This window comes from Alligator sinensis, unplaced genomic scaffold (assembly GCF_000455745.1).
Source record: "Alligator sinensis unplaced genomic scaffold, ASM45574v1 scaffold839_1, whole genome shotgun sequence".
Classification (NCBI taxonomy): domain Eukaryota; kingdom Metazoa; phylum Chordata; order Crocodylia; family Alligatoridae; genus Alligator; species Alligator sinensis.
The window spans coordinates 1,212,997-1,226,742 of record NW_005841885.1 but is presented as its reverse complement, the minus strand read 5'-3'; the positions used below and the strand labels follow the sequence as shown (position 1 = coordinate 1,226,742).

The 13,746-nt window shown below is 43.9% G+C and overlaps 1 protein-coding gene across 5 annotated transcripts in view; it reads right to left on the bottom strand.

The window, feature by feature from the left end:
• The window catches only part of MGLL (monoglyceride lipase), an 82,176-nt gene that overhangs the window by 49,936 nt on the left and 18,494 nt on the right, over window positions 1-13,746 (bottom strand). For all 5 annotated transcript variants that reach the window (XM_014516966.2, XM_025196825.1, XM_006017773.3 and 2 more), the window contains exon 3: window positions 3,497-3,603. In XM_014516966.2, the coding sequence (XP_014372452.2) occupies window positions 3,497-3,603 (107 nt within the window). The remainder of the gene's footprint in view (window positions 1-3,496; window positions 3,604-13,746) is intronic.

Sequence of the window (13,746 nt, the reverse complement as noted above, 5' to 3'; positions counted from 1 at the left end):
AACTCTGAATCACTCCTGCCTTGACTTCCAGGATGAAGGCTTTTCTGGAGTTTGACTGATCCTTTTATTAGGGAATGTGGCTATCCAGAAAGGTTTTCCTTTGCTCCTTTCTCTTGTGTGAGCTTGTTCTTTCTCACTTGTAGAACCACCCAAATCTAATTCATGCTCTTGTTAATGCTGACATTCATCTTAGTCATGTTTTGCCTGGCTTGTACAAGTTTAGTCCTTTTTAACCTTTCTGTGTAGATCAAGCCTTCCCGAAGCTATGAATAAATAAAAGCCTTCTGTTCACGCCAACAATGGTCTTTTAACAGTTGCAGCAACAAAAGAGTGACCATACTGAAAAATTCCAAATATTTGAATTTTTCCATCTCCAGCTGTTTTCTTCCCCTTTTAAAGTAATGACTTCATTATATTGGGAATCTAGAGAGAGAATTAACCGGGAACACCAGCTGTGTTGGGTGCTTCGGGGGGGGCACGGGCAGACAACATGCCAGCCCACCACAGCAGACACCACACAAACACACACATGCATACAGCAGCAGTAGGGTTGGGGGAATCTAAAGCATCTGATTGAATTGTAATAGCAATACATTTCTTTTCACTTTAATCCGAGGTTACAAGTACTTTTAGACCCTAAAATTTGCTTGCTGGATCCTTAAGTTTCCAAGGTGGGTAGCAGCCTAGGGGGATTCTGTGCTCCCTGTGCACTAGGAAGGGTTTTTAGGAAGCTACCTGGACACAGAGGAGGCACGTGGGGGCTTGGACACTGGCATAATGCTTAAACAAATGGAGGGTTACAAGTTGCCATGTAGCTGGAGCACAGATTTCATCTTCCCTTCAAACTCCCACGTAAGAAAGCCACCTGCACGACCTATAAAGAGCACCAGCAAGGTTCCCACATAAAAGGGAACACAAAATGCTGCCCCTCATACTGCCAAAGGATAAGAGAGAAGTAAATATAAAATGTCATTGCCAGCTACGAAAAGGTAAACACTTCAGCAACCGCTATTACGCGATACAAAGGTGAACTATCAGCCCTTCTGGGCTCTGGCCATGTAATGCAATCAAAGTAAATAAAAAGCCTCGCACAACAAACATGATGGGACAGGGATTGGGTTGAGGATGGATGGGACACTGCAATTTAATAACTGAAAGTATTTTGCAGGAGAAAATGCAGCCCAGGTTCCTGTCCTTCCCTCTTATTTTCTTTTAGTTTCATGGATCCCTAAGGATCTTGCATCCTAGAGGCAGCTAGAGACAGCCATCTCCCATGGTTATAGAAAACATGAAACACCAGAACTTGTCTGGATATCCTCTACAAATTCCTTCTGAAGGTGGACGGTGGAAAGTCTTGCCAATAAATCCAAGACCCCTTGGGGTAACCGGTATAAAGATATTCTCTCTCTCTCTCTCTTTCTCTCATAGTTGTCACAATTGCACAAAAACCAATGGGTTTCCACTTTTGAAATGATACTGAAGATCACACTGTCCCAGACTTGGGCAAAAGTCTTGTCTCCTTCATAAACGGGGAAAGCAGCTTGAGAGCACAAATCAACAGTGTAAGACTAAGAACCTTGTAAGAATGTTGCAGTGATCAAAATGATATGTGCATCAAGTCAAGCAATTCAGAGTCAAGGTTAAACTTCAAAGAAATGTCAACATATGGAAATGTGTAGCAAGGTTATCCAAACAACCTTAACTCTGCCCCATGTAGTGAAGCTCTGGATAAACCTGAAACAGTAGGATAATGTTACCAGCCATAACAAACAAGTTGACTGTATAAAAATAGTCACAAAAAGTAGAGGCTGGGACCATGAGAAGAGAGAGATTTTTTATATCATAAAGGAACTTGGCATCTTTCCTTCATCAGTCCCCTTGTAGTTTATCAGGGGCTCAGTGGATACCAAAACAGTGTTACACTGCTGTTTTTTGGCAGACATAATTTAGAAAAAAGAGTTTTCATGGCATGAGCTTTTCACTAGTTCATGGAAATAGTTCTAATACAGGCAAATTTTTACCAGGTAAAACAGTCTCATGATACACTAAGAATATCCCCAAGAGTACATTCACAAAAGAGCCGATTATTGTTACCATTTGCAAACACAATAACAATGCTCTAATTTGGCGGCTGTTACTTGAGGCAGAAATAAAAGGAAATTCATAGTTCTCTGTGTCTAACGAAGATACAAAGCAGCACAGAGCAAAAGCACATCTCTTTATGCAGCACAACAATCCCGACACACGCCTTCACTTCAAAAGCTCATTTTTGTCTACAGATATGGCATTCTTTCCCAATCAAATTTACACTATAAAGTGCTGCCTTGTTGCTGTTTCCATGTCTGTTCCTTTTAAATATTATTTTAAAAAATATGATATTTAAAACTTGTTAAAAGTTTTCATTTAAGGAGGGTAAAGACCTAAGGTAGAAATGATGGCAGGTACAGAAAAGCAACAACAGCCCCACTAAATCCCACAGCTTCTAGCTTTTTGGGAGCTTTTGTGTTCAAACACGTCACTTAGGTTTGCTAGGATGTACTAATAACCTGCAACGCTCTTCTGGAGAATAACAACAGCAAGCTAAGGTTGCTACTGAGACAGCCTGGCATTAAGTAGCTGGTCCTGTGCTGTACTATATGACCTTTCTCATGAACTTTATGCCTTGCAAGAACACAGAAATGAATGGAAACACCTCCCATTGAGGCCACTGTATACATGAAGACTGATCAGTCTATCAGTTACCCAGGTATAAATTTGAAGGAAGACAGCTGAAATGAATGGAGTTACACTGATCTAAAATAAGTGAGAAGTCCCGAACTATCAGCAAAGGTACCGCTGTCCTGGCCACCTGCCTGTTTATTCTTTGTTAAAGCCAAGCCTGTACGTAGTGTCTTAGAAACTCTTCAGATAACTGCAGCTTTTTTTAAAACAAGGCATTTGAGCCAAGTAACAGACTCCCTCTCAAGAGAAACCAAAGATGTGAATCTCTGCCCTTAGAAACCAGTGCGCAAGCCAACCGGAGTCACAATCACACTTCTCATGAAGGAGAACTGGCTGTCTTGTCTCTGAGTTTTGCTTTTTTTTCTTGAAAGCCAAATAGATCTGGGCTGGTTCTTAAATTTCCTAAATTTCAGTGTGTTCAGATGGGAAGGCTGAATCCAGGGGTTGCTGCGCATCATGGTATAGTTTACATATCAATGAATATGGGGACCGGGGTGGGGGGCAAGGTTCAGATTTTGTTCTTGATTTTGGCCAAGTAAACCCAAGGTAACAACCCTGCTTTTGTTCCACTGGGAGTACAGGCATTCCAGTGGAGTTTGCTTCGGGATTACACCAGTATCAGTGAGAACAGGAACTGGCAGACATCTTTCCCTTTTATACTGACAGATAATGAACATCTTGATTTGTCTTGACCGCTGAACAGTGCTAACCACATTCACCTTACTCGGGCCCCACTTTGCCACAAGTCACATGCTGTTGCTTTGATGATACTCACCATGGTCATGTGCAAATACAAACAAGTTAAGTCCTGTCAGCATCTGGGCCAAGTCATCATAGCGGCCGCAGTGTTCCCCAGCGCCATGAGCGATAAACACGAGGGCCCTAAACGGAGCATCAAGGTATACATTATTAAATTGGAAACCAGCCTACAAAGGCTCCCGAGCTGTGGGGAAAAACAGCATAATCATTTCATCAACAACCATCTTGGAGATCAACAAATGCAAGTCAAGTAACCATGGGGCATGGATGTAGCTTAGAAGATGGTAGCATGGTGAAGAAGGGAGCAGATCATTTGGTAGCAGCTTGTAGCATCTAAGAAGGAAAACAGCATCAGTTTGATCCTTGCCAGATAGATTGGTGGTGACCGGGCACTGACTAGATGGACTATGCACTAGATGGACACAACGGGTTCCAGTGGGCATCCACAGGTTGAAATGTAGACAGGTCGCTAACAATCTTTTAGCTGCGTAATTACACTGTGGTTTGGATTCTGCTTTGCTGGAAGTCAGCTTTACCACTCGGCTTCATGGGATCAGGGTTAGGATTTCTCTAAGTAGTTTCAAACATATATATTATGATTCATTTTTAGAATTCGATTGCTGCCTAATGTTACTGCACACAAATGGCTACTAGATTTTAGCTAAAGAGGCCCCAAGGACATGAGGTGAAGTTTGGAAACCTCTGAAGCTTGATCCTAGTTCCAGTTTCAACCAAAGAATAGCTTGCTTGAATAGTGAAGTGACTATTTAACAGTTACAGCAGAATTAGTTTTCATAGATTTTAGGGGGAAAAACCCAATAGGATCCTATGTGTAATGCACTATACAAGTGCCTATTCTTAAAGACTTACATTTAGAATTTTCCTTGCATTTTCTGTGGAATATAATCAAATAAAGATGGCTTGTGTTGAATGACATTTCCCTATAATCTTTATTGAACTGCATTTGTAAGGACAGCTGATTTTTTTGTAGAAATAACTTGTGGCCAACAGAGAATCTAGAAGCATTTCTCAGTCTAACATTTTTCTCTCTCAAACTGTAGTATTTCAATCTGACTTGTTCATTTAAAGATCTGATCTGTCAGCAGAACATCAGGCTGGAGGCTGCTACTTAGATGTTTTCAGTACATCAAAAAACTCTAACTTAAATAATAATTTAGTGAAATCCTCATCCCTACTTTGACTAGGGCTTTTAATACATCTTGAAAAGATGTAATCACTCGGAGATCAAATCACACCGCTTTGATCTCAGTAGGATCTAAACCCCAAAAGAACCTGTGGTAACTACCGCTCCATCTCTTTGATTAGTGCCAACTGCATAATAATCGGTAATGCTAGGCACTGTGAAGAACCACCTCTCCAAACAAGATGGACTTCACTGTAGCAAACAGGAAATTTGGTAACAGAGGCCCAAGATTACTCTGACAGTTGGGTAACACTAATCAGGAAAGACAAGAGCAGGTTTACACTCTCCTGCCCACAGTGCTAGAAACCATTTGATAGGCCTTGTTTAGTGGTTCAAAAATGACCTATGAAGTTGTACTAATGCCTAAAGTTGATATTTCCCTAGGGTTGGGTATTTGACTGGTCAAATAAAGTTCAGTCAATTGACCAGTCAAATATCAGTCAAAAATTGCCAATAGATCCAAATAATGCACAGAAAAAGCACATATTTTCCATTAAGAAATGTGTCAAAAACCAATAAACATCATATTTCTGTCAAGAAAACTACAAAAAAAAAAGGAGGGTTTTTTTTTGTGTGTAAAATTGCTGTAATCTTGGACCAGTCAAAAAATATGAAGTCAGTTGACAGGCTTGCCAACACTATATTTCTCTGAGAAAAGGCTAAACGTACCAAGCAGTCAGAATAACGGATATGAAGTTGGGAAGGGTACCAACGCTAATTTGACAGTACTAAAATGCATGTTTCAGGTCCTGCCATAATTTTTCTTGCCTGGCCATCAGATACAGAACAGAGGTAAGAAAACTGAGCAGAGAAAATCCTGCCTTTTATGCATTTACAAGGTGCTCATCACAATAGTGCATTTTCTTTTCAGTCAAAACACTATTTAAAATGCTACTAATGTACTGAGTAGAGTGCAGAGCATGAAAACCTAGTTGCAAGTTGATAGAGAACAAGTTTTATAGGGAGACATTAGCTGATACTTTCTTGTAAACCGTATCATACTTCCACTCTTATTCATCTCCATGCAGTCTCACTTCTTTGAAACCAGGTCCTAGAGTGGTTAGTGCACCCTCACCTTCTACTAAAATCAGTAAGAAATGAGGAAGCTGAGCCCCCACAAATTAAAGCTCCAGGACCTGAATCTGCCACCTTTTCCGCTAGTAATTCTTATTCTCTCCTACAGCCCCAAATAACTACAACTGAACTGCTTACCTAGGTAATGCAGAATCAGACCCTAGGCCAAAGACTGTCTTTCTTTGGCCTGCAAAACATCATGGGTCAAGTTCTCAAAAATGCTTGAGTGACTCAAAAGCCCAAGTTACAATGATTTTTAATGAGATGTAAATACGTAAGTGTACACACACACACGACTTAAATATATAACAGGTGAATATAGTGCTGTATAAAAATGGGGCACACTACTCAAAACTCAAAGCACTGCTTCTTGTTCCTCAGTTCAGGAAGGGTCCTTAAGCTTGTATCCAACTGCGGTAGTACCACTGCAGTCAATGAGTGTGTCCACACAGAAAAAGAAAAGTTCAGTCCCAGAGAGGGCAAGCAGACCTGGCCTTGCTATAATCTAGTTAGCTCAGGTGACAACAGTGAAAACGTGACAATATAGGTTAGCATGCAGAGAAGGTTGCTAGGGCTCCTAGAGGAGGGATCCCATGCTTAAGCCCTCTGCTGCCCTGTCTTCACTGCTGTTATCTGAAGCTCAAATGCAGCTAGCAGCAGCCTACCTCCATGTGCTACGATCACACCTTCACTCTGCTGGGTAGGCACATCAAGGGAGACCACATGGATGCTTGGGTTAGTCATATGCTTTACCTTCAGGCATGGGAGTTACTAGATAGCAGTGGCAAGATGCTGCTGTTGCTGAGTGCCCATGTGGCAGAGTGAAGAATTAAGTATGCATATACATTAATTATTTATTGCTATATTAATTATGCATATGTTTGTTTAGCATATTTCTTGTAGCTGATGCGGTAGTGTCTTTGCCCTCAGTACTTTGAATATTCCTGTACCTAGCATTATTACTGCCTATCTCATTTACATTCTTACTTTCTTACAGCCAAGGACTTGAATTACACAGGTCCTTAAGTCTGGACACTCTAAGGCTTGGGGTTAGTACTGAAAATATATTGAGGAATGTATTGAGTTTTTGATTAATGCCAAGGAAAATATATTGAGGAATGTACTGAGTTTTTCATTAATGCTACTGGAGCTGATGTCCTGTGGCAGCCCGCAGCTTCTAGAAATACATGTTTTATGCTATTATTATAATCAGGATTCAAATGCTGGCTGGTTGGGCCATGAAATAGGCTTTCTGACTTTTTTTCATTTGTCATGATAGGGGCTACTAAAATCAAGATACCATTGAACTAGATTGGGGTGGGGGAGGGGGGAAGCAAGAGTGCAAGTGGGGATGATGTGATATTAAGGTCTATTATCTACTGAACAGCAAGGGCTTCAGACACTTTGATGGGAACTGTACATGTTCCTTTAGGACCTGGAAAAAGGTCTCCAAGCACTAAGACTGGACCATAAACCAATACATTCTATCTCTATATATACTAAAACCTTAAGTACAAATGTAACTATTGTCCCGAATAAGGAGGGAATATATATATAATTACTTTCCTGAATCAACTTAAGTTTACGGAATGTTATTCCATGCTAGACGCATCTTTTTTTTCATGTTAGATATGTTGCTACTAGCACCAGCATGGCTTTTAAAACAGAAGAGCTGATTATCTGCAATTTGAACAAGAAATTAACCCCCCTACCAAAATGAAAAAAATCAATAGAAAGCTGCGAATTATCTAGCGTGCCAGAAAATTACTGAAATGCAGTATTAGATTTCATTTTCCTGCTTTAGCTCATTTATTAACTGCCTTGTACTTGGCATCAGCCTGCCACTTAGATGTAAAACAGTTAGAGCTCATTCATATTAAATCTCTTGCTGACAGCACTTTCTAGACTATCAAACAAGTAGATAGTCAGACAGGCATAGGGGTGTCTGCCGTCTGCAAATGGTTCGTTTATTTAGTCAAAGCCTCTTGGATTTTGCTATAGTGCTCCAGGATTATAGTATCAAAAATCAATCACAGCACTATAAATGTACACGTTAGCTCGCAGACACATAGAAGGCACATTCCAGGTCCTGTAACAGGCTGGGCTGATAGCAAAGCCCATTGTAATGCTAGCAGACATTTCCCATTATAAACCAATGTTTCCAGTTGCTTGCAACTTTGCCAGCCTTTAATATTTTGGACTTAAATTTTCCATTCGGCTTAAAAACAAACATTTTGTGGGGGGGAAAGGGAGGGTGGAATTTCAGACAAAACAATCTGCCTGATGCCTAGAACGGCATGAATGGAAAATACATGAGAAACTCAATGGTGTACATCATCTAGTGACTTATTTGAAAAGTTCCAGCACTCTCTGCCATGAGTGAGCGCTGGACAAAGGGGACTTGAAATTCAGCACAGACATGTCTTTTGCCATCCCTATGAAAATCTGCATGAATCTGGCCAAATGATATGCCTCTGAAAAATCACAGCTTGCTAGAGTTTTCGTAGGTTTTAGCAGTTTTCTTGGGTTTCAGCAGCAATATCCCCTGAAGAGCCTCTCCATGGTGAGCTGAACATGCTGGGACTGAGCAGGACTTCCGTGCAAACTGTAGCTCTAGGTTGCTCATTGCTGTGCTGGGATTCAGATACAGGCACCCAAACTGAGAGCAGGGAAATAAGCTTTTCTCTGACCTCAGTGACCATCTGCTGAGCCCAGGCAGCCTGGAGGGGAAAGCTGCTTGATTTACATGGAGAGGAAAAGAGAGGCAGACCTGCATATGGGACTGGGGGGAAGCTGGGAGGCAAGTTGACCAGGGTAGAAGGGAGATTGGGTGTGGATTGATGAAGACACTTGGACAGAGAGCCAGGAAGGGAAAAGGAGGCTTGGAAAATGAAAGGGGCAAGAAATACTATGACTGGAAGAGGAAGCTGTTGGGGAGATTGGGGCAGGATAAACAAGAAGACTGAGATGGAGAAAAATGGTGAAAAGGGGGAGGGGACATGTCTAATGAGGATCCAGGAGAGACCAGAAGGAGAGTTAACTCTGGAAGTGGAAGCTGTGGGAGAGGATTAGGAACTAGTCAGGAAAAGAAACATAGGCAAGGTAGCAGGGTACTGAAAGGCAGCCTGGGGAAGAGAGAGAGAGCGAGCAGCTGAAGAGTCAGGATGGTGGAGGAGGGAATGGGACGGGTTGTGTAAGGATGTTAGGAATGGGCAGAGAGCGTGAATTCAGATGGCTGAAACTATGCCTTACTGGAGAAGTCTGAAGAGTGAAGACTAGGACTTGCTATGCGAGCAGAAAGGGAGTAGGACCAAGGGCCGCTGAACAGACCACTGACTAGGTCAAGGACAGGATGGAGAAGAGGGGTTGGGGCAAAGGGGTCTTGCTTGAGACAACTGACTGGAGAGTCCGTGCCTGCTAGCAGGAGATCCCTCCAGAGCTGTGAACAGAAAACAAGCTTCTTGGGTCTCCTCATCTCTCCATTACCAGCAGGTCTCTGAGGGCATGTGTAGACGAAATGAGGGGCATGTGTGCGTAACACTTTCAAATGGGCTAAAAGTTTTTGCGCTGCTTTAATGGTGTTGGTGTTTGCATGCGTCGGTGGCGTATTGCACGTTAATTCCAGCTGCTGTAGCACATTAAGCAACATAATGCACTTTAACTGACTTTAGGGTGCAGCAAACTAAAACACCAAGGAGTTTTAGTTTGCTGCCCTACAGCCACAGAGCGAAGCATCGGGCTCTGTGCAGCTCAAGGACTATGGAGGCAGCCCGTGCAGGCAGCCTGGCAGCAGCCCATGAACGCAGGCTCCACCGAAGGGAAAAAAAAAAAGCGGCGAGCCTGATCTTTTTTCTTTCCACCCCCGCATCTCCCCCCGGAGCCAGCGTGCCTGCCTGCATAAGCTGTGTGGGGAACTGGTCCTTCCCTCCACAGCTGCAGTGCCCCCTGGGACCACCTGAGATGGGTGCCTGCAGGTGGGTGCCACGGGGGAGGAGGGACGGGGAGGGGGAGGGCACTGCTGCAGTGGAGGGAAGCACCAGCCCCCCCCACAGCCCAGGGACCCCTCTGCCCGCTGGCAGCTCACCCTCCCCTCTCCACCCCTGGAGAGGCAGGTGTACACAACACGGGGGCTTACTTCTCCCTAAATTGAAGCCGTGTTTTTAAAAATCCATTGCTTCAATTTAGAGCCCCCATTTTGTCTACACACGCCCAGAGTCTCCCTGACAAAACTGTCTCACTTCCCAATTACCATTGCTCTAAGAGAGCAACAGAAACCCTAGGATTAAGAAAAGGGAAAATAAATGATCTCTGTTTCTTCTGACATATTAGTCTGACCTCTGCATTGTGCAAAGCTCTAAAACAAATTTTGAAGAAAAGAGAAACTAAAGACCATGGCAGTAAATTTAAAATGAAATGAAGTATATAGCATGGGTTTAGCAAGGTAGATAGACTGTGCTAGACTATCTCAGTATCTTTCTTTCTTTGACAAAGAAAATGTGATAGTCCTACCTATCTGGACTTCAAGTAAAATGTCTGTGATAGTGCCATGTGGGAAAACATTAGTTAAAGTAAAGAATTAATACTAAAACTGTAAAGCACGTAAGGGGCTAGTTAAAGGGGAAAAGACTATGGGGTTATGTGGAAAGGTGAACTGTCAGGCTGGGAGGAATGATAGTCATGGAGTTTCAAACAGGGCTAGTCTTGCAAGTGATCTTAATTAATAGTTTCATTAATACTCCTGGCATGAAAAGCTGGAATGTGCTAATGAAATTTGGAGTGTGCACAAAATGGAGAGGCATTGCTGATACAAAGGAAAATCAGAGTATCACAGGTGAGGTGGGGGATGGCTGGGAGGACTGGAGTCATAACTGTAAAAAGTGCCAGGTCATACCCTTGAGGACTAATAGCAAAAACTTCTGGGAACTCATCAGTTGGAAATGACAGAAGAGAAGGACATGGATACATTAGTCAAGTACAGGATCAGGATGCGCCACCAGTATACTGCAGCTGTGAAAAAGGCAGATCCTAGAATATGTCAGGCGAGATATTTCCACCAGAGAGAGAGAGAAGTATTAATGTCATTGTACAAGGCATTGGTAAGACCTCATCTGGATGACTGAGTACTAGACAGATGAATTCAAAGTGGAACAGGTGCACAGAAAGCTGCTGGGATGAGCAAGGGAATGAAGAGGACACTAAAAGAGCTTGGCTTGTTTAGCCTACAAAATGAAAGCTGAGAGGGGACGTGATTGCTCTTTATAAATGCATCGGGGTAAACACCAGGCAGGGAGAAGAGCTATTTAAGCTAAAAGACAATGTTGACACAAGAACAAATGGGTATAAATGAGCCATGAATACATATAGGCTGGAAATTACAAGAGGATGTCGAATGGTTGGAGGAGAGAAGTTCTAGAGCAGCCATCCAATAGGCAGATCTTCTTTAGCTCAAATCGGGCACCCAAATTAATGGACACTTTTGACCTTCATCTTCGTATGTGCCTGGAAAGACTGAGTCATAAATCCACCCCCTTGTGAGCAAGCCTTAACACGCACTTAACCCTGGCATTCCCCAGCTTTTAAAGAGTTTAACTTTGCATGTTCTCTTAACGCTGTTTCTTGGGTGTAGTACAGTTCTGACATATGGTGTGGTGTCTGAATGTCTGCCTGCAGCTGCAGACAGCACAGAAATCAGCCTGGCACCGATGTAGTGTCATAGCGTCATCTGGACGTTTATAACCCCGAGGTACTAAAAACAAGACATCACTGGAATACAGAAGGAAAACAAATACAGTAGAAAAACAACAATGTTATCCCTTCAGATCTTCTGTTTACTCTGTGCGCCAAACTGTGCTTTATATTTGTTTAGTTATGGAGTAATTCCAGTCCGTGGAATTAAACCAGACTCACATCAGAGTAAGAAAGAGCAGAATTTGACTGTATTTAAGTGGCAACATCTTATTTATACGTACACGTTCTCTCGCCAACCACAGTTTTGAATATCCACGCTTAATATTCTATATACCATTTTGGCTACTATGGTATATATGGTATACAGTTTTGAGTAACCATGGTTTTTCGTGGCTGCGCATCAGCCCGCCACCTGCCATTTTCCCCATAAGCCTTTTGTCTTGCCAACCATGGTTTTGCCAACCACGGGAACTTCCAGGAACCTAACCCCAGTGCTTGGCAAGGGAAACCTGTATTGTTGTATAACATCCTGCATAAACCCAGGCCAGGCAGATGTAGTTCAAGTCTCTTTTCCCTCTCTGTGAAATGCAACACAGAACACATAAGCAGGAAAGAAGAGAGCACAAAGTAGCTGCTCTGGGGACAGAAATGGCCTTTGGAGTAACTTCTCAGCTATTATTTATGACCAGGGATCCTGGTTTTCTGTTTAAAAATTGCAAATTCTCTGATTAAAATGACACACACAAGTTCTCTGATTAACAAACCCAAAATCAGTGTTTTTCCACAATTAAAAAGAAATGCCACTATAGAAACGTATCAGTTGAACACAATGTTTTAGTGATATATTTACAATTTTAAAGCAATTTGGAAGCTTACCAGTGCCTCAATCACTATAATAAAATAAACTAAATTTTAAATACAGGCACACTGCATCATACGCGCATTTAACTTGCGTGAATTCAACTATAGGCGGGTGCAGAGGGGGGCAGGGCTTGAGTCTGCACGCGGCGCTGCCGCTTACCTGGAGGCCTGACCACCACCACACTGCCAGCGGTGACTGCCTCCCCCCCCCCCCCGCCATGGAGCCATGCCCAGAGCTGTGTGGCCGGCCACCAGGCATGGTAGTGGCCGGGCAGCACGCAGCCATCCCCACCGCCACCCCATGCTGCGCCGCTGCCCCCAGCTGCACAGCTCGGGCTGTGCGGCGGCGGCGGGAGGTTTTGGAGGCAGAGGCAGTCACCGCTGGCACGGTAATATGTGATTTCACTATACGCGATTTTCGCCTTTATGCGCTGCCTTTAGAACGTAACCCCCGTGTAAGATGCGACATGCCTGTACCTTTAACTTTTGGCATTTGATTCTGGGGTTTTTATAATAGAAAATCAGTGCTCCCCCTGCCCCCTTTGTTCACCAGGACACAGGTCTAGTTGCAGTTCTCCCCCTACCACTGCTTTGTGGCACTAAGCAGCCCTGATATGCCAGCGTCCTGCCCATGCCATTGCCCCTCACTCCCAAGCCACAGTTCCACAGCCCCACCAGTGCCCCTCACTCTCCACCCACAGCCTCCCAGCCCTGCTGATGCCCCTCTCCCCACCCAAAGCATGGGCAGGGAGCCCCAAATCCACAGGAGCCAGCGTGTACCTGTGCACAAATCTGGGGGGCATGTGCCCCCATGCCCCCCTGTGAATGCATGCAGTGGCAGGGAGCTAGCCCCCGCACCACCCTCTGGACAAGCTGCCCATGACTCTGTCCCACTTCCCAACTGGGCCCTGCACATTCCCACCCTGGCCCCTGACTCCAAACTCCAGGTCCCATGCACCATCCCAGCTGGGCAGAGCCTGCATCCCTGCCCAACTCCTTCTCTCCCTTACTATGGGGCCTCAATACTCCCCCTACCCACCAGACTTACCTGCAGGGAGCTGCTCTCATGCTGCCTGGCTGCCACATGGATGCGTGCGTGCACACATCTACGTGGCACCCCCTGCCTGATCGCCCTCCTTCCACTCCACCCAATCCCTTGCAGGCTTAACTATGCCAGCCTGCAAGGGGAAACCTGCCATTTCCCATATTTTTCTCCTTAAAATGAGAAAATCTGTGTTTTTCTGTGGCAAATGGAAAACCCGAATCCCTGGTTAGGACAGCCTTTTTTGTGCTGTCCATGACTCTGACCTGAGTGATTAGCCAAAATTCAGGGTCTTACGGATGTACTAGCTTAGAAGGATGGAGTCAGGTGTTTCCTTGAATGCAGTCTTGCTTACTTAGAAAGAATGTAATAAATCTGTTTTCCCTGGACACAGCAG